Source organism: Schistosoma mansoni, chromosome 6 (genome assembly GCF_000237925.1).
Source record: "Schistosoma mansoni strain Puerto Rico chromosome 6, complete genome".
Taxonomy (NCBI): Eukaryota; Metazoa; Platyhelminthes; class Trematoda; order Strigeidida; family Schistosomatidae; genus Schistosoma; species Schistosoma mansoni.
Window position 1 is genome coordinate 11,455,995 of NC_031500.1, and position 23,090 is coordinate 11,479,084.

Genomic DNA, 23,090 nt, shown 5'->3' on the forward strand with positions numbered 1-23,090 from the left:
ATAACTGTTTACAATAACCTTAATGATGTAACAAAAGATTAGTCTGCACCTATCTACGCGATTAATAATAATTGGTGGTATCTCACGAAAACTTATTCCCTTTTTGTAATCGAATTATATTTCATTCTACCGTTGGATTTGTCAAGTAAGCACACACATTTGAACGGAAAAAGAAGTCAGAAAAAGTAATCAAACAAAATATACATTACTGTACTCTTTATGTATTTGTTTATTCATTATAATAATTTCTTGACTTAATATGGCAGATATTTTTTTTCAGAAGGGATATATATATGTTTATGTAAACATATTCTGAAATACTCTGAGAAAGCGAAAAAAACGAAAACAAAACTAGTAACTAAACAAAGAAATGAAAATAATAACTAAGGTAGGTGAAAAAACAATCGGAATCCAGTAAGAATGGAAAGTAAATTGAACTAATTTGTATGTATGTTTACATAAGAGACAAAGGAAAAGGAAGAATAAAGTATAGTATGTATATTGTGTAATTTGAAGAAAAAAAAATCGATATTAACGAATAAAATCGTGATAGGAGACTATTAGTATTCTAATTGTGTAATAAAACCCACCAACTTAGGAGATTTCATTATGATTATTGACTGAAATAATCAATAATTCATACACATAGTCTCTTAATATCGAAATGTAGAATGTATGTGAATGGAAAGTAGTAATAACTAATAATGTTAGTAGTAGTGTACGATACTCGTCAGTTACAATTTATTATAACTTGACTACAAAATCATTATCAACAACCAAAGAAGAGTAGTATTTACATATTACAGGAGACCGAGAAGTGATAGAGGGGATAGACAAGCAAAAAAGAGAATAGTGATTAAATGAAATGAAAGAATTCTAAGATAATTAGATTCTATGTATTTCAGTATATAAATATGGAATAAATCTGAATATTTTAATAAGGTTAAACAATAAATATACATATATGTATATGATTAAAAAATATTGATATCTATATACAATGAAAGCACTGTAGTATTTGTTATAAACAAAAGTAAACCAGAACTGTACAAGAACTATCCAAAAACAAATCATCTTTTCGCAGACAAATCAATAGGTAGATCGGAATTATCTAACATGTCATTTACTGTTCCTGTTGTTGTTGTGTTGGTGGCGGTTGTTATCAATGAATTCGTATTGAGACATGGAGATAAGTGTATACTATTTAGATTCAATAGATCCGGACATCCAGATGTTAGATTTGACAATGATGGACTCAACATATTCCCTAATGAAAATCCATCAATATAATCAGTAAATTGAGTAAACATACTGAAATCTGTAGAATGATTACTACTACTAATATGATTAGGATAAGTAGATGGTATTCCGCAAGGATTTAACAATAACCCATGTTCATTTGGAAAGAATAATAATGATGGATTGTTGATAGGTAGTGTGAAATTCGAATCCATGGGATTAAGTGTATTGAGGAAATTATTATTATTGTTATTATTATTATTATTACTCTTATTCGATGTTAACCATTCTGAAGTATTAGCATTACTATTACTAGCAGTATTGGTAGCAGTAGTCGCAGTTACTGTGCTATTCTTATTATTACTTTGATGGCTATCTCCTGGATTCATATGGAATGATGAAAAATTCATATTTGGTATGATGGAATTGGACGAAAATCCATTTAAGGCATTTAGAGCAACAGCCATCGCAGTCGGATTAGTGGTACAACACATCATTTGCATTTGTAATTGTTGTAAACAAACCGCTGCAGCTAATGCAGAACTGTCGGGATTCGCTTTATGAAGATACGATGAACTGGGAGTACTATTACCATTTCTACCATTATTATTATTGTTATTATTATTAACCTTATGTTGTTGATTATCAATGACAGTAGATGGTGTGCTTAAACATTGATCCAAGGAGGAAGCATTATTATTATTATTATTATTATTATTATTATTTGGGTGAATAATTGAAGAAGATAGTGTGGATAAGTTTAAAAATGGTGACAATGTCTTTATCATTAAATCTGATTGTATTGTTGTTGTAGACAATGATGATGACGATGATGACAACGTTGAAGATACTGACGTGAGAGATGATGGTGAAGATGAGGAAAGACATCGTTGATTTCGTTGTAGATAATGATTTTGTTTAACAGCGGATTTAGATCTTACAGAAGAATGGGTATGTTTTGAATCTAAAGACGTTATAATACGTGGAGATGATGATGACACAGTATCTAAATGACAGGTATTACTAATTGTACTACTACAATTTGGAATTGTATATGTAGGAGATTCATCAGGAAAAGTATAGATATTATCTAAATCGTTGGTTTTCTTACGATTATTATTCATTTGTGAAGCATTTATCATACCGATCGGTTTTGATGAATTCAATGTATCACAAGTATGATTATTCCAATTATTTGTTATTACTGTTGATGCATACTTCGATTTGACTGATGTTTTACGTGAAGAAGAATATTCCACACTATTTACATAACTAGTATTATTAATAGTTGATGTCAGCTGATTAACTCCAGTATTAGTACTATACTTAACACTAGTAGTACCACGATTACGTACTTGACCAAATATAGTTGCCATTGGTCGATTCCGTGTACTACTACTAGCAGCAATAGCAGTCGTAGTAGTAATTGAAGGTTTCAAAGTTAAAGTTTTACGAGGTGAATTACTATTATTATTACTATAAGCAGTGGTGGTGGTATTAATAGCAAGTGTTGGCAAGGGTTTACAAATCGATATACATGTAGCTATGGTATTGATATCAGTATTGGTTGAAGTAATAGGATTATTTATTTTACAAACATTATTATTATTGGTTTGGTTAGTATGCAAAATGGTAGTGTCATGTAATTGTGGAGGTGATTTTGATTCACATGTTTCGTTTAAATTAGATTTTTTACACGAATTTATAAATGATAATTGAGGTATATAAGGAGGACTATGTTCAATTGGTGTAGATGACCGTCTTGGAGGTAATAAAAGTCCTGGCGAACTTGGAGAATTCAATGAACTCTTCATAATAGCCTCTGTAGCAGCTAACATAAAAGATGACGATGAAGATTGTGAGTGACTAGATAATACAATCTCAGATGTTGATGACGATGGAGCTGATAATGATGAGGGAACTGATGTGTTATTAACAATGATCGACGAAGTTGATGGGATAATTGTCAATTCGTTTTCAGATTTGATTGCTGTTGGATTTGGTGTAGAACAGCTTTCGATGATTGTTTCATTTTCAATTTTATGTTCATTTTCAACTGATACTACTGATGAGATAGTTGTAGATGACGTCTCAGTTTCTTCATAAATTGTACTTAATTGAAGATTATTCATCTCAGGTGATGACGATGGCAATGATGTGATAACAATTGAACACATGGTATCCGGTGACGATGATGTTAATAATGGAGAAGAAATGGAAACTGGCGAAATGGAATGTAATGATAGATCAGACATGTCTGGATTTGATTGATTTACAGGATAATTTATACAATTTTGTTGTTGATCTGGGGCAACATTCTCATCTGCATATTGACTGAGTGAGTTTTTTTTTACATACTTTTGTATCATATTATCATTATCAATACTAACCACATTTCCCTGTTTAATATCACATAAATTTACATTATCTACATTTTTTGTAGTGAGATCATTAATGTTATTATTACTATTATTAATGGTTAAATTATCTTCTATCGAAGTATCTAATTTTGTGATAACAGAGGAAAGATTTTGTTCTTTTAAATTCAAGCATAACGGTTTAATTGTCCGTGTGGTTATTGGTGTTGGTGTTGTCATTGTATACGGAGTAGTAATTGTAGACGTACTATTGGTAGTAGTCACTGTAGTACTGGGCATTTTGCATGAATCAATAACTGTAGTTACGGTAGTAAAATCATCATCATCATCATCAGAATTAGTAATATATTCATTTTTATAACAATTATGTTGAACAAGTTGACTAGTTGGTATACCGAAAAAATTCCCTGGACCACTACATTCCTTAATGCTAATAGTTAAGCCATTAACAGTTATATCAGTGATACACATTTCTGGCACAAGATGAATTTGTTCTCTATAATTTGAATGAATTTGATTTGTTGTATTATGTGATAACATATGATTTTGTCCAATAATTATATCATTTCTATGTTTCGTAGAAACTGTTGTTCTGCACGAAGTTGAGGAAGTTGATGATGAAGATGATGATGATGAAAGTCTATATGTAGGATGATGATGATAATCAATCAATGATTCATGATGATTATCAGTGTATGAACATACACTGTCCGATCCAGATAATTGTGTAGTAAGCGATCTTGGTAAATGTATGCGTAATGGAGCCAAACGTGGAAAATCTTCATTAGGTGATGTATTATTTGAAATAGTAGGTGAAAAGCTATCTGTCGATAATGATGATGTTAATGAGGTAGATGAACCGGAACGTCGACGTATTTTACTCACACTCACATTATAGTCTTCGAATGATGAAGAGTAACCACTTTTTTGACGATGATGGTGATAATAATGATGATGATGATCAGAAGTTTGATCATGACGTCGTTTACGCTTGTCTTTCTTTTGTGAATGTTTACGTCTTTTAGTACATTCATATTCTTCATTTCCTGGAGAGGATAAACAACTTTCAGATCTAAGTTGTCGATGACGCTTTTTTGTAGAAATAATTAGATCGAATGGTGTTGATGACGATGATGAAGGGATTGTAGTAGAAGAAATAAAAAGTTTAGGCAATTGCATAACATTTGATGTATTTATACAAGGTGTCTGTTTAGTCCATTTAGGTGACTTACAAGTGTTCAATGTACCAATTGCATCTGTATAAAAAGATTGTGGAGAATTTTCAATCTGAATCTCTGGAAGACGCATACCTCCTGTTGGATTGAATGTATGTGGTGATAAAGTTGTACTACTTCGACGTGGTAATTCAACCGGTGCAATAAAATGTGTTGTAGTTTTTGTCGCAGTTGAAATTGAATCATCATGTTTGAGTGAAGTATTCAATTCAAGAAAAGATGAATGATCTGAATCTTCAATAGATGAACTAGTTAATTGTGAAGAATTTTGACTATTACAAGAAGAATTACTTGATACACCTACTGGTGGACAAGGTAATATACGATCACGTGGTATAGTCAGACGAATCTTTGGTCTTTCATCATTTGTTACATTAAAAGTTGTGATTGTAGTCGTAGTATTGATAGTACTACTACTAGTAGTGGTGGTAGTAGTAGTACTAGTAGTCATATTTCTAGTCATGTCTGATAAAGACGGACTGATAACCTGATTAAAACATAAATAATAAAAAAACAATATGATAATATAGGTGACAAGCTGTGTAAATCTTTAACAGGATAATATTATTTGAGTTTTCTCTTGCTTCAAAGAATACATTAAGAAATCCGGTAAGGTTTTTAATACAACTTGTGGATATAAAATGATAATAGGCAACTTGTTACAGGTATACATGGCTAATCATCACCTACTTCTGCACGCGATAATGGCTAGTGAGGGAAAGGTTGAGAAAAATGAAGATGCTGACTATACAGTTGTCGGTTAGTAGGATTATCATAACCGATAATTGGAGATAAAATGAGTGGCATAGCTCAGAATCAGTCTCAACACCACAGATACATACACATGGTTTTCGCTGTCAAATCATTTTATACGTTTTGTGCTAGGAACTCAGTCTTTCTTCTTGAATCATATTGTTTATACTAAACGTGTTCGACTACCTTTGACATTGTTACCAGTTTTTTTACTCTGGTATTCGTCTTAATAATACCACCTCTGTTTGTTGATATAATATGGTAATCTGAACTGAACATAGATTTTACATTACGTATAACTGACTGACTCTTCACGATCTATTATTACAAATGTACTGAAATGTGTTGAAAATAAATAACAATATATAGAAAAGAGATTTAAAAAACTTACAGGTTGAGAATTTTCGGTATGAGTAATATTAGTAGTTTGTTGCGTTTGTCTTCCAGATATTCTAGAATGTGCTAACGCAGCAGCTGCATTAGCAGCGGAAGCAGAAGCAGCGGCAACAAGTAAAGTTGTCCGACGGAAACGACGATCAAAGCATAAATCATTATTATTATTGTTCGATTCAATATTAACTGGTGAACTAATCGAATTCGGTGTTGTTCTCGTACTACTGTTACTAGTCATAGGATCTATCGATAAATTTGGTGAACAAGAAGATATTGGAATATTTTTTATAACATTATCAGAATCCTTATTACAAATAACTTTTGCAGAGGTAGCAGCAGTATTAAGGAAAGAAGAAAGAATTGGATCAGTTTTTGACAAAACAATAGGACTTTCACATTCTATTGTACCTCGTGAACATATCACTCTTTCTGGACTTGTGATCATTGATACATTTTCTTTAGATTTAGAAATATTGTCATGATGATAATCATAATGTTTATCTGGTGAATTTAAAGGTGAAGAACGTTGACTTTCCGCACTGATACTTCGTTCATGTGAATTTAATTCTTGTTGTGCTTTTTTACGTTTTTCACTGAAAGTTTATTTGAACAATGGAACAAAAAAATCAATAAATTAATGATACTATTCAGATAATTAGTCAGATTACCAACAAATTCTAATCTTGCAAAATTAATATATTTGCAGGCATTAATTACTGAACAGCGAGTAATGTGTGTTAATTCATTGACGTTGCTCGAATTCGATCAATGAAACTGCAGTTTGAAGACTAATTTAAGCTACTTGATGTTTCGTGTTTTGACGTAAATTGTTAATTGGAGATAGTCAACAAGAAACACTTTACAAGCTGATTAGCAATTGTCACCGTGGTATTCCTACAATCCTGAGGAGGGAGAATTTGATGCTCCTTAAGATCATAAACCTCATTAATCAGCTCCAGATACATATGCGCCAAACAAATCTCATTTGATTTGTGTGAGAGCTGTGATACTGCCCAGGTGACCAAACTGAAGCAGGTGGTTTTCTTAGGGGGACAGACCCCGAGCCTTTGACCTAAAGGTCTGATCCACAAGGCAGTGGAGCATCGTGAGGAGATGCAGTCCCATGGTAGACGGTGACCAACAATTGGTTCATATGCCATTTGTTCCCTCAGGATACTGGAGCCAGCCCATGTGCAGCATTGGTTTGGAATCAGGGTTTTCCAACTCCCCTAGGTGAACTTTCCGTTTCCACCAACCCGGTTGAAGAGCCGGACATTTGCTTTTCATCCTCACAATTTCGTAAACAACAGTAATGCCACTGTGAGAAGGCAGTGAGTAGGACTTCCCTGGCAGAGGCTATATACGCGTGGCCATGTGAGAGGATTTCAAGAGGATGAGCGGACTCACCCCACTCTCGGCCATACCAGGGCATTTGGTACTGATCATTTTCAACTGGTCTAGTTGTAATGTAGCTACCGATTTGAGTGATCCAACATCACGTCAACTATGAAAGAGTAGTTAGAAGTAGCAACTATTCAAATTCATCGAATCAGTTAGAAGATAGGCACATTAATGAGGTATCGCAACTGCACTAATGAAAATAAACTGGATATTTGATGAACAATTTTCAATATATACATACATTATTCAAAATAAGTCAAGCATTGTTATATTGTGATAATAGATTAAATAGTAATATGATCACAGATTTTGCAAAAAGATAACTTACCGTCTTTCAAATGATTCAATTAATCGTTTGTCTAATATATTTTTTTCTGGTTCCCATGTATTATGTCTACAAAACATATTTTTTTGAAAAAAAAAGTTGCTTCAGGAAAAAATATAATCATTGGTAAAAAAGGTTAAATATTTGTTACTACCATTGATAGTAATTACATCTTATTAATTTATATTAGCATAGAAATGAATCAATTTATTAGTATAAGAGGACCCAACAAACTCAACCGTAACTAAAACCTTAACGTGGTGGTAGCAGTTGTTCATCGTAATGACCCAGTCAAGCTGCATTCGCCTTTAGGATCTGACGGTGATAGAGTATTTTCTTCAGATAGTAAGTCTATAGAGCAATGTCTCAGATTCCAGTCTAGAACGATAAAGCCTTTGTAGTGTGGAGCCAAATAATTTAGAGGTACTCGCATAACAGTTGACCATTGGGTTTCACTTTCAGGTGTATAACCGAGAAGTGACAACCAATTTAATACCTTCAACAGCAGTCGAGATCACTTTGTTCACAATTTGACAAAAGCATCTCTTGGTTATAGTTGCTACGCTAACCCACAGTATACGATCGAAAAGTAGATAATTAATTAATCTATCTGAGCTGAAAAGGTCAATTTTAAGCAGTGTTATCAAAGGCTATGGGAACTGAAATTAGAAAGCTTATGGCTCAAAAACAATCGATGACATCGTGAAATACTAGCCACCTTAGTATCTACTTTGTTTTAGATAATCTTCTTGGGCATAAGAATACACTGATAAGATTAAGTCTGCGTATTTGTTTTTTGCAGGGAATCAAAAACCTTGTGTAAAACTCATCCATTTCTTCCTCTCAAATGGAGTCGATGGGACAGAGATGACGAAAAGTCAATAAAGTGTTTACTTATCTTTACGTCGTATTACTTTCCTGTTCAGGCGGACATTACAAAGGCAACTATCTACTGGAATCCAACTTAGAGAAGACTGTTCTGCTCCTAAACTAAGCGCTACACCTGCGCTCGCAAAGCAAAAAGAAAGAGCACTCAAGAACCTAGACACATGAAGAATGAGTTGCGCCAGTTCTCCACATTAATTAGATGTTGTTGAGTATATAGACGCACATGAACTCCGAATGTGTGTTTTCGGAGACAGGATTCATCAATAGCAAGAGATCCTAGTCCTGGGTTCGAATCTCGCGAGAGCGGGTTCGTGGATGCGCACTGCTGAGGAGTCCCATAATAGGACGAAACGGCCGTCCAGTGTTTCCAGGTTTTCCATGGTTGTCTAGCTTCAATTGACTCATGCTTTCTACTATGATAACAAAAAACGCCTAATGTCCATTTGACTTAAAGTTCGAACGGTCAAAGTCCTCACATGTGATTTATGATGTGGTTTCAGGAGATCAGGAATAGCGCTTCGTAAGCCCGAATTGTTAGCATTGGCAGAGCGTCAACATAAAGATAAATTTTTATCACCAGTGATAAGAATTGTTCGGGAACAAGAGCATATCGAGTGCTGTTAGAAGTAGTACAGTGGTTGTTACTTTCTAGTTGGACACATTGTGAAAGTCAGTCAGTCACAATGTAGAACTTCGTACGTACGTACATAAGTTCCAGTTGCCATTCCACATTAGCACAGAGATGCAGTTGTCGATTCAAATTCCATTGTGGTAGAGGTAGTAAGAGTACAAGCATTAATCAGAAAGATTAGGGTTTGAAGATGTTATTGAAGGAGTATAAGCAAGTGAAATAAATTTGGAAAGAGAAGAAAGATAGAGACATGAAGTAATTCAGAAGATTAGAACACAGAGAGTGGATGCACCCTCGCCATTGCAAACGATTTTGAGCCATGTCATTCAAGGTTTCTAACCATCGGTTGCTATCATCTCGCGGATCCCAACCAGATAGTCTACACCTACCAACATGGATCAGTCCACTTGTCTGTGAGTGACTTCATGGATTTGTGCCAGGGTGTCCAGACCGAAGCAGATGGTTTTCTTGAAGGATCACACCCGGAGCCTTCGATCTAGAGGTCTAATCTGCAAGACAGTGGAGCAGCACGGCTCAGTCCAATTGTCAGTGACTTCATGGATTTATGCCACGTTTTGGTCTGGCCGCCCCTAGCTTTCTTCCAACCTACTCCTACACCGTAAGGCATTGCACGTCGGGGCAGTCGGTGGTTGGGCATACGTAACACGTATCCCAGCCATCTCAACTGATCAAGTTTCACTACCTCATCAATCGATTTGCCATCCTTACCTAGTACCCGTTTCCTAACAACTGCATTACTTACCCGGTGGTCCCAAGATATACGAGCAATGCTTCGAAGACACCTATGATCGAATACTAGTAGCCTACGAATATCCTCTACCTTTATCGGCCATGTTTCACTGTCATAAAGTAGGACGGAACGAACTGTTGTGCAGTAAACCTGTCCTTTGGTTGCTAGACGGATATCTCGCCTATGCCATAAATGATGCAAGTTGGCGAAAGCTAGACGAGCCTTATGTATCCGTGCTGAGACTTCGTCACACACCAGACCACAAGGGCTGGTGAGACTACCAAGATAAGTGAAGCAGTCAACACGCTCAACTACTTCACTCCCTATCATTAGTTCAGGTGTCGATGCAACCCAATCCTGAAGTAACATTTTGCACTTCGAGGGGGAGAATCGCATCCCGGACATGCCTGCATAGTTGCTTATGGTGGTCAGAAGACTCTGCATTTTGTCAGAGTCTTCACCAAATAGAGGTGTGGCATAATTCTGTCGTCACAACGCAGTACATTCGATAAGACATTAATTTGTCAATTAAAGATTGCTACTTAGAATTTTACTTTTTCCAACCGATGTTTTTAGAATTGTAAGGATTAAATGGGGTAGATGAAGCAAATATAACTTATTTGAGTTATCATTATGTAAAAATGAGACCAGTAAATCAATGTAGCAGCTACACCTTACTAGATTAGGTATCTGTTGGACATAAGTACAGTGCTAATCTTCGCGCATACACATCTAAACATTGGTCGCAATAGCTGTAAAAACTGAGTGCTTGGTGCTGAGTTTAGACGTAAAATTCTAAGTAGTAACGGTAGGTGACCCGAAGAGGTTTTAGACATACATCAAAGGAATTTGTCTGGCCACCACCTAGTCTGATATCCGATGATGACTAGTCAGTAGTTGTATGGCAAGGAGCAGTCAAACCAAGACATGTTATCGGTCCATAAAGTCAACGATTGTTGAGTTGAGTAGTATCAAGAAGTAGATCACTGTGATGAGAGCATAACTTCGACATCCGGACATATGCCTTTCCTCCTCTCAGTTTCGTAAACAACCCCCTGCCTCGAGAAGGCAGTGAGTAGGACTTCCCTGTCAGTGACTGTATCGCGTGACCATAGGAGGGTATTATGAGAGGGAGAGTGGATTCTCCTTATCCTCGGCCATAACATGGCATTTGGGGACGATGTTCTATGTTGAGTATGACTAATTTATTCTGCACAGGTTGTAAATAGCTTCTAAAATTGGCTATATCTACATAGTTGACATAAGCTGAATGGTTTGTATGTAATATGATAACGCACTTCTGTACCCATGTATGTATATACTCTAACGAAAAAAGATGCAGGAACAGTAGAATTCACGCACACCAAGGATAGGTCAAAGTTGGATACTTCATCTAGAAAATTTTATGCGATATGCAAATTACAAGAGTTGACTTAAAACGAAACTTATGGTCTTGAACATGTAGGTCAGTCATCAAAGTAAATATTCCAGTTTTATGAAAAATTACTTGAATTTTAGTTAATCTTATGTTTTCTTTACTTGTGTACACATTTTTGTGACGTCTACATTCTAAAACGTGCTGAGAATCTCTTATTTTACCAAATATTTATTGTAGAATAAATCAATTATTTTGAATGTAGTTAGATGTAACAGAGAACTGCTTAATATCAGGAGATATCTTAGTGATTGATTTGAAGTTATGCATTTCACAATAGGCTGACAACTTTATGAAAAGGAACGTAAAGCTATGTTATCTGCCTGTTGTTAAATGTAATTTTCACACGTAATTTAGCTTACATACGAAAAATGGTATTTTTTTATGATGTTGAATAGAGATGGATGGTTACATCTACACAAGCTTAGTAAATGCTGTGGTTTATTGTTCAACAGAAAAACTAAATCTCCAGAATTTGCTTGCCTTAAATGTATTCACGTACAGAAAAACACAAGCATCTACTTTGAATGGGTCACTTCCAGATCAGATCAAGCTATCAGGCTTAAATGGGACACACCAGATGTGTTAAATCCAAGGCCGTGTCTAATACTCTAAGACTAGGCCGTAAGGTCAAATAAATGGGGGTAGAAATCAGGCTAATATGAAGGTCGAATTATAGATCAATGGATTTATAATCAGCCAATCAAAAACAAGTATTGACCAATAAGCTAGTAGAATAGATGTGGGCAGACAATCATATATTCTTTCTACTTTATTTGAATGATAAGCAAGTTGTGAAGACTTTGACTAAAACTCATTGCCGTAATTCCTGGATTTCCTTTAAAATATGAACGAAAACAGAAATTACTTGTAATATAATGAATAAAAATTTAGGTTTGTGAATACTTACTCGTCAGACCAATTTTTCCATTTCACTAGGTATTCTACACGACTCTGTAAAGAGAATTAGAATAGATGGTCGATTCAAAGGCACTAAGTAAGCATTTAGAATAATCTCAATAAAACAAAAGTTTCATTCGTTAATATGATGTGTTTCTTAGAATCTATATTGTACAAATGTAGATTTTAAATTCTTTGAAAGTTACAAATATTGACTTGTTGGTTGGACTATAATTTATGATGCTAAAATGTCAGGGGAAATTTAACCAGTTACTAGTGTCAGAAGATGGTTACAGCTTGGTATGAGAATTTAAAACTGAAGCTAAAAATGACGCTTTTCATTACACACCGATATCAGCTATAATGCCAAAATGCTATTTAGCCATTTAGATGAATGAATTTAGCGTCAACTCCCATGAACTTTCTATTTTAGGTCTTATTGAACTCGTACATAAATTGCACGCCCTCCGATTTAGTAGTTTAGTGATCTAAGCAGTCTTTCAAACATCTCACATATTCAAACCACACATCACAAATTTTCCCGTGTTATCTAATAATGTACACCTGGTATATGTTGAGACACATCGTGGTTGATTATCGAACCTCCAAAGATCAATAGAACTCATTGTCTTAATAATACAAACATAATCACTAAGTAAAGTTTTTGGACAGATATTGTAGCACGGTGTAGTTCTTATACACTGTAGATATACAGTATTATCTTGGAACTTTAATGTAAATATATTGCACATTATGTGAAATATTTCCCAGTATTTTTCGATTTGACCTTCTTAGAATAAAATGTATTTGGCTCACAATGTAATATATTTTTAAGAATGTATAGATACATTAGATTATAAAATCTAGGTTATTTGAAATATTTGATCATCTCACTAGTGCAATCGTAGTCATTGGAGATGAATCTAAAAATAGACTATTTTGAACTGGTCATAAAATGTGAAGATCATGGGATGATTTGCTGGATCCTGATCGTCAAAATTAAGATTGAATATAGGCCCTTAGCATATAATGAGTTTGCTAGTAATAATACCATGGTTTAACTTGATAATTTCAAATAAGTTGATCATTGAGTAAATTATTATGGATAAAAATAATACATATTCGTAATAACTCAATGAATAGAAAAATTAGATTTTCTGACGTTTCGTGACTCAGTGTAAGCCGCTTCTTCAGAGAACAAATGTTTCATCCTTCAGCATTTAGTTCACACAGAGTATACATTATTATCCGTGGATTTATAGTCAGGCATAAGTAAATAAAAAAGACCATTTATTTCCATCCTGTAATTTTTCATTTTTATTAAGTTTATGATTATCGGTAACAAAACAAGTATTAGTTTAATAGTATGGATACATGAAGGCAAAATATATCATTCACCCCACTCATAATAAAGTGTATACAAAACTATTCCTTTTTTAAACACTTACCCCACGTATTCGTTTTCCAACAAGATGTTCAACTCTATATACACCAGAAGTTCGTGAACGAGATTTATGCATAATTATCCAGTTTATAGTTATAATCCAAATTAAATATGTAGCCAAAACATAAGGTGTTCTCAAAAAAATCGAATAGTGTTGTTTAGAATAATAATCCAAGTAATCCGGCTGGTGTTAACTCGAACGTCCCTTATTCACAAATGATGAAATGTTTCTTACTAACTCACTGTTTGTATTTCTACCCCCTTTCTAATTGAATATGTGTTCTTTACCCCTGTGTATTATTCAAATTCAACCATTCAAAAATTAGTGCGTTAAATCCTTTTTTCTTCGCGGGGTCAACTGAAAGCCAATAGAAAAAAATTATTAAGGGAACCTTGAAAATTTTCCGCTGATTACTTTGCAATTCTTATCAGCCAATCGTATTGTAGATAATGGTGGTGTGTTGTTTATCCGCTCAATATAGATTAAACTTAACATAGTTACCAGGACAAAAGAATGGCTAGACAGGCCTGAACATTCATTCCTCCAATGGCATTCGTCCACTTTTAAAGTTGGTTGTCCTCACTAAATTTCTAACTATGTGGTGGTGGGTCACTCTGTTTTTATAAAAAACACATTCGTGGTTTGCATTGACTACCTTTTATTGTTTTGAATAATAATTGTGTTTAAGTTCTAGGTATTTGTTATTTGGACATAAACTACTCAGTGCTTAATGTTTTTTGTGATAGCATTATGAAATATTCTTGCGACTAGAGCGTGCTTATTACTAGATTTAGAATGCTGTGTCAAATGTGTAAAATTACTTTATCCCATACTTCATACTTCTGGAAATGTTTTGACCACCCAAATATAGTCGAAATACTTAATATATCGAAATATCTGGTGATAACAGATTTTTTAAAAATTTAGTTATGAAATTTACTTCGTTACATTAAATAGTCAGCATCATTAGTAAGGAAATTCAGCTAAGGACTTAGTATTTTACTCTTTTCCATCTACTATGTAAAAAAGACCATAGTAACTAGTTAACCAGCCTCCCCCCTTTGTACACATATCATGACAAAACAAATAGTTTATTTTCAATAAAAATGTAACTTGACTTATTTGACCGAATAGATAATTATCCTTCAAATAAACTTTTAGTTTACAATCGGTAGTGGCCAAGTGTTAAAATGACTGTTTCCAGTAGGATAATTAATTAATTAAAAATGAGTACATGTTAACTAGTCTATACTATCTACATCTATTGTTACAATATTCATACTGTGAAATTCTAAAGTTTGATATTAGTAACAATATAAATTGGATAGTTCATTCGGATATTGTTTGAGTTATATGACTTGTGAAATTCAGTGAGTGGAAAGTATTCAATGATGATTATGATTATTATTATCAATGACATCAGACTTTGATGTTTGTTTTATTCCCCAAAAATCTCCGTTTATTGTATTTTTTTATGTACAGTTTTGCAAAGAACAAGCAATTAAAGTGATTACTGTCCTATTGAGAGTTTGATAACTGTTTCGTCCTAGAATGGGACCATTCATCAGTGGACATTAGTTAAATAGTCAAAAAGTTATAGACTTGTCACAAAATCTGAATTTCCTAGCTTCAATCTCAGTTGGATATCATCAGTGTACACTTTTGAAAAGTCTCATACTTGGACCAAGTCAGTTATCCGATACATCATTAATTTGAATGGTTGTTAAAATAAAATCAGTCGGTTATCTAAACTATAGATTATTTTATCGTAAACTAGGAGAAAAAGAGCATGTAGGCTTCTTATTTTCATTGCTGATTTGTGATAAAAATTTACTTTGAAATTTACTATTTTTTGAGGAAAAAAATCAATCTTTTGTGAGATCAAAGTCAAACAAAGTTTTCTACTAACTGATTTGTATAAGTCTGTATTTTCTCACTGGTAATATTAAGGATTTCAGTTAATTAGTTTTTATGGGTATATGTAAATTCGGAGCAGATTGCCTTGATACTGACATTTAATCACATGTTTTTACTAAAATTAAATAATGACCAGAAGTGGAATGCAGGATGGTCGTTTTGTTCATCGGATAAGTCTTTAACAGAATGAAACATTGGTCCTGAATTCCACTGCTAATCACCATCTAGTTTTGATCTCCTACCGATTGTTTCTAATCGCTAAACAAGAATTTTCCTTAATTGTTGAAATGCATCGGGTAGTTGTGACTTGATAGTTAATGCATTCTACTTTCAACTAGTTGTTAGTTCTAGATTAAGATTTTATTGTAATTTGCTTTTGATTTGAACAGTTAAGTGCTTAGCAGATGGTATTTGATACAATCCATAATTTAACGGCTACTGGGTTACCGAACTGTGAAAGTTCTGAAATCGTATGTTTTATTCGTCATCAGTAGTTGCCATAACGATTCGATTGACTTAAGAATATTTTTCATACATTTTACAAACCAAACACTCATTGACCATAAAATGTAGTTGTTTTGAATAATAGAAATATACTCATGAACATTTTATGGTAAATGTAGGTTATGCATATTTATTATATGATCAAAGATTCACAATGAAGAATCCTGAAAACAATGATCATACTTTAATGACAAAAAGTTTCTTTTTCCTTTATACATTATCTTTGAAGTGATGTGAAAGTTTCGTGTTTAGGAAAGAATATTTTTCATTACTGAATAACCACTGAAAAGCATGAATTGCTGAACACTGATTTTTTTTAATATCTCAAATAATGACTACATAGATGCTAGACGCATGCATTCATTATCAATCGGACAAAAAATCGAACAGTGAACATTTAAATTTCGCGATAAACCTGATATTGATTTTCTTATCATATTTATTGATGATAGAAATGGCGATTGAATTCATTATATCAAATTGGGATCATTTTGATGAAATTCAGATACCTAGTTTACTGTTTTTATTAATTTAACTATGATCTAAATTAATCGCTTAATAACAAATGTCAATTTCATTCTAATTCAAAGAGTGTGTTTTGTCCGACTTCTCATGTAACAGTGACAGATTGACATCTAAAAACATATTTTATCACAATCTCTGCTTTATCTAATCTTCTGATTTATACCTTCACTTTCCAATAAAAATAAATAAAAGACAGTTATACGTAATTAGTTGAAATAATGACATGAATAGAACACATGAATCCCAATGCCATCTATTTAACTTTTGTAACGGAGAACTTGTAGGCCATTGTTTTGGTACATTTCATAATTTATTCATCCTTCTTTCAAAATATATAGCCATGATCTTCATGTATTAATCTATGTATATCAATACATTATTCTATCTCACAGTAGTGATATAGGGATGAAAAATATTCAGGTAGTATTTTAAGTACATAATTTTCTAGACATAAATATTATGTAATTCAAATATAAAAGATTGGATCATCAATCAATAGTATGTCTATGTAAAGTATAAGTGATTTGTAATCTATCAACTTATTGATTTCAACATCTTAGAAACAACAACAAAACTTTGTTTTTAACAAAGAATGAGAACTTTGAAGTAGATAGATCGAAATTCAAATCTATAGCCTTCTGGTTAAAAGTTGAGTAATTCAATTATTAAATTAAGTAGAACAGATTTGCCCATTTGATATTATTATTCTGTTTAGTTGAAGGAGCTTCGTGAAGATTGATTTTAACTTTCGGACTGTATTGATCACGAATTGATCTCAGTCAAAGTGCCTTTGTTAACCACCATTCTAAATCTCAAATTGATTGAAGTTGAAATTGTTTTATTGGACTCCGACTCAGTGGTTGTTGTAATTAAGCGTTTGCCTTAAGAGCTACTGGATTCGATGCCTAGTGGGATTGTTTATGTGTACTCTTGAGGAGTTGCATTCTAGAATGAATCAGCTATCTAGAGGTCCTAGGATTTTAGTGGTATCTCGACTGAGGTCAGTCTGTAACGAATAAAATCTACAGATAATTCTTTATATTTTCACCACCATACTTTGTAACTATATATTAACTTAACATCATCTGGAACCCCTCTAAAGTTACTGCCAGTCCTAAGTTCACGTTAAACAAGAGGATCGGATGTAGGATCAACAACCCCATCTCGTAAAATAAAACTCCTCTACAAAGACGTTAATCCGAGAAGGATTAGTGTAACATTACCATACAATTACTTAATGGTTTAGAAAACATCATCCTTTGCTTTTATAATTGTTATATTACTTTTTACACTGACAATAAAAACAGGAAAACTATTCAAAATTAACAAAACACTTAGTAAATGTTTTTTTTCTATTTCGAAACTCCTCAGTTGTCCACAAGATTTAGTGTGGAAGAATAGACTTCGATCTTATTAGTGAACATCATACTTTCAGATTATTAAATTCAAAACTCGATGGGCTATATTTTCAACTAGCGATATATTTTTGTGTGTAATTCTCATTCAATGTTACATTGAAGAGCTGTTGTTAGGACAAAAGTGCAATTATATAATAACTCTATAAATAAAATCATCATTACTTTTGTAAATTATGTTTTCCAGATCCTTACAAAACTAGTAGATTGATTTTTGCATTAGAAATTATTGATCGATCAGTTGTGAACCTCTAACTAGACTTTATTGTATTCAATTTTGAACTATTATTTTTAAGTTAAGTAAACGGATTTGCAAAATAATTCTTCCTCTATCCATCATCTCTGTTCTTCTTGCTGGGTTTGGGCTTGTGTTTATTCTTTTAGTTGTACTATTATTTCGTTTCATACATTACACTCTCATATTCGATAGAACACCTAATGAAATTCATGGTGAATATCTAGCTCTCAAAATGAAGTGACTTTAATAAACCATCGAAACAAGACCATAACTATATACTTACAAGTCCACCAATAATTTATTGATCTGATAATATTGATTTTAAATTACTTCAATAAGTAATCTTGTAAAATAATATTCAATGATTGGTCACCGAATGGTGACCATTTGTCTAATCTTTTTAATGCAAATCCAATTCTATTGATCAGATTGATTAAATAGGAATTGTGTACACTAAGTTTTGATGTGAGGATGGAACGCGAATTCGAATCGAACAAAAAATACCAGTTTCTTCAAGATTGAAGATATACTTTGTTGACGAGTGACCAACTAGCACACCTGAAACCTAAGTCAAAGAGGGGTTCCTGTAGATCATGTCCAGTCACTTTACTTTAAATTTTATGGAACTGATTATATTTGAACGGGTTTGAGTTCGAGTCCCGGGGTGAACATTAAATCTGGGATCTCGTTACATCCAATTATGGAGTCCCAAATAGGACGAAACACACATCATGGATTCCATTACTAGCCACCATCCATCTTTTCTGATAATGTTTGGTTTTTAAAAATTATAAAATCATTGTCTTGTTCTATTCTGATAAGTATGCATTCTAAGTTTTCAAATATAACTCAATATTAATTTTAGAATAAACTATTTAACACTAATGATTGTGGAGATTTTTAGTAATTTATATATATAGTTGAAATCATGAGTCGATTGAAGCTAAACCACAATGGAAAACCTGGAAGCACTGAACGGCTGAGGAGTCCCACAATAGGACGACACGGCCGTCCAGTGCTTCCAGGTTTTCCATGGTGGTCTAGCTTCAATTGACTCATGATTTCAACTATATATAAAATACTAATAATTGTCTAAATTATTTAAATAGATAAAATGTTTTAATTAAAAATAGGATCTTACAGACAGTTTTTATGAACAACCATAATGCTACAATAAAGTTGGGCTTCTTTTGTTTTCGGTTTATACCAACTCATCAACAATACACACCTACAATCTACCTTCCTATATATGGAATTTGATTTGAAAACCTTCAAATCTCATGACAAATACTACTTCACATTCAATTAATAAACTGTCATCAAATAATCTTCTAGATTTCCAACTTCATTAAATTGTAGTATAGCATGACCGTTATTTGGTGTGATGATAAAGTAATTCAACATGAAAGAGAAGGGGTTTTGTGGAGATTTCAGTAATTTCATAGTTGAAAGCATGAGTCGTGGATGCGCACTGCTGAGGAGTCTCATACTAGGACGAAACGACCGTCTAGTGCTTCCAGGTTTTCCTTGGTGGTCTATCTTCAATTGACTCATGTTTTCAATTATTATTATCTGATAAAATAAAATTAAATATTAACATTTTAAAACTATTTCTGTATGATAAGCAAAGATGGATAGTGGTAAGCAGTGGAATCCAGGACGCGCGTTTCGTCCTATTTGGGACTCGTCAGATGGATGTACCTGGATCTTAGAGTTGATGTTCACACTGTATTCATCGAACGCAATGCTTAATGAATTTCTCTACTAGTAAATAGATTTTATGGTATAAAATGTAATTTAACCTAAATAAAATAAATAAATTCAAAATTATGACTTCAATTACATTTCTTCAAAAAGAAAAATAAAAACCGAATTTTTTTAAAAAAAAAAGATAAATTACTTTGATTTAATGTTTATAAATGGAATGTAAGTAAAATAGTATCCATACAATTTATTCAGCCAATCAGAATGAAGCAATTAAAAAAAAAACAAATTTGAATTGTATGTAATAACATATTAACCAATAACAATGCCATTTTGTTTAATTGACATAATTCAAACAAATTCAATCGACTTAAAAAGGAAAAATTAGTTTTCATCAGTGAATTTGTAATAAACCAATTTTTTTTATTTAAAAAAAAATAAGAAAAGTATGTATAGAGCAACAGAAAATTGTAAACAGTTTTCTTTTTTTGTCAGATTTTTAATTAGAAGGAGTTTTGTGGAGATTTTAGTAGTTTCATAGTTGAAAGCATGAGTCAATTGAAGCTAGACCAACAAGGAAAACCTGAAAGCACTGTTTGACGGCCGTTTCGTCCTATTGTGGGACTCCTCAGCAGTGAGCATCCACGAGCCGCCTCGCGAGATCCGAACTCAGGACCTACCAGTCTCGCGCCAGAGCACTTAATCGATAGACCACTGAGCCGGCATCCGATGGTGGATGCGCGCTGCTGAGGAGTCCCACAATAGGACGAAACGGCCGTCCAGTGCTTCTAGGTTTTCCTTGGTGGTCTAGATTCTTAATTATCATCTACTAATGTTTCTGGGGGAATTTTTTTTATGAATTATATAATTCCTAGGCAATATTGATGAAACTGTCATTAGTTAATTTTTCCAATTTAACTAGTTAAATAATTATTATCTGTATACTCTGTTCAAAGTTAGACAATTTATTTACCAGTGATGAGTGAATAGGTAAGGTACTGACTAGTAAATTTATTCTGTTGATTTTTTGTCATCGTATTGTTATTATTATTATTTCATTCAGTGTTATTATTATCTAAATATATCATTATCTGGACTCGTTAAATTTAAAAATATTTTTTTATAATCGGTGGATTTGTGGAGACTGTGGGATTTTCATAATTAAAAATTATAAACTGATCTCAGCTAGACCACTATTAGGAACCAGGAAGCAATATATGAATGTTTCGTTCTAATATGGAACTCTTCAACAGTGCACTTCTACGACTCTACTTCTGGGAATTGAACTCAGGAACTCCGATCGCACTTGTGAATGCTTAACATCTAGAAAACTCAGCAGTCATCCAATGGTGTAAATGTTTAACTTTAATCAATTCACGATACTGCACAACCGGTGTCCATTCCCTAAGGTGGGTAACTGTTTCACACTCGACCTGGTTAAACTCCATTGGTCATGGCTTCTCACTAGAACTCCAGGCGTTGCATCTTGAAGTTGATCACCCGTGAGCAGATGATTACTATCAGTATAGGGAGATTTGTGGATATTATAGAATTCCAGATTTTCAATGATGATCTAGCTAAAATCAGTTCATGACTTCAAACTATAAAAATATTTTTGGATGTGGTTATTTAAACTGTCACAAGTATTAGAAAAAGAAATGTGATACTTTTAGATATCACCAATCTATGTTGAACAATAGTTGCATAATAATTACAAAACAAAGAATAGTTTGGTTTAACGGTAGGATTATCATTTTTATTTAGATTAGAACTTTTCTTGACAGATTGTGTTGTGATTTACCTTTTATGTCAAGCAAGATTGGTAAGAATTTTCATTACAGTTAGCTAACTAAAACGTATTAAATGAAAAGCTATCATACTATGTGAAAGAGAGATTTTATATATTAACTTTATTCACTAACTTTATATAAGGATCGCAAAACATTTATAAAATACAACTTTTGGAATTTACATAAATTTGGCAAACTCTGTTTGATGAACTTACTCTAGAATTCAAATACAATCTTTAATAATTAATCATAACACATAGATAACCGAGTAATCTGCCATACCATTAGAAGCTCGGAAATACTGGATAGCTGTTTTATCATAGTATGGGACTTTGAATCAATGCACGCAGATGATCCCACTAGGGGTCGAATCCAGGTCATTCGGGCTTCAAGGCGAACACCTAACTATTAGAACCATCAAATCAGAGTCCAATAATACAATTCTGTTTTCACTCAGTTGGCGAACATAGTATGTCATTAATGATTACTATTTCACTCTCGACATCTCAAAACTCTACAAGTCATGACTTCTCACTAAAATTTGGAGAATCATTTGAAGTAAATCACTTAATGGCATTGGTTAGTCATCATGTTATGTCGTGAATTGATTGAGGTTGCAATTCACTACTGAATGCCGGCTTAACAGTCTTAATAGTTAAGTGTTCACCTTGAAACTTGAGAGCCCTGGTTTCGATCCTAGGTGAGAGGCAGATATGTACTGCTAAGGCGTTTTATAATATGACAAAGTAGCTATCCATTACTCTTTAGTTTTTAATGACACTAACTAAGAACGATCCGTAGTGAATACAACCTACAAACCAAATCAATTTCTACACACCCTCCCCTTTCATTTATCAGTATATCAATGTTATAATTTTGAATTCATCAGTACAACTTTAACTTTCAAATGTAACTAAATAATTGTTACAGGTTAAGGTAAGTGAATCATAGGCTTTTCGCTAGATGGTAGATTTTTAGAAAGAAAATGATTATTTAACTTAAATTTTATCAGAAGGGGTTTTGTGGAGATTCAGTATTTTTCATAGTTAGAAAGCATGAGTCAATTGAAGCTAAACCACCATGGAAAACCTGGAAACACTGGACGGCCGTTTCGTCCTATTATGGGACTCCTCAGCAGTGCGCATCCACGAACCCGCTCTCGCGAGATTCGAACCCAGGACCTACCAGTCTCGCGTCAGATCACTTAACTGATAGACCACTGA

General features: G+C 33.3%; 1 protein-coding gene across 1 annotated transcript; it reads right to left on the bottom strand.

Annotated features, from left to right (window-relative positions):
- Positions 1-1,070: 1,070 nt before the first annotated feature.
- On the bottom strand, positions 1,071-13,849 carry Smp_149240 (putative chromobox protein; the record flags this gene model as incomplete). Its single annotated transcript, XM_018798254.1, has 10 exons — positions 1,071-1,338; positions 1,525-1,795; positions 2,126-4,201; positions 4,325-4,516; positions 4,607-5,201; positions 5,997-6,067; positions 6,131-6,591; positions 7,728-7,793; positions 12,340-12,383; positions 13,778-13,849. 10 exons carry the CDS (start codon positions 13,847-13,849, stop codon positions 1,071-1,073), a joined length of 4,116 nt encoding a protein of 1,371 aa, XP_018653214.1.
- Positions 13,850-23,090: the final 9,241 nt, after the last annotated feature.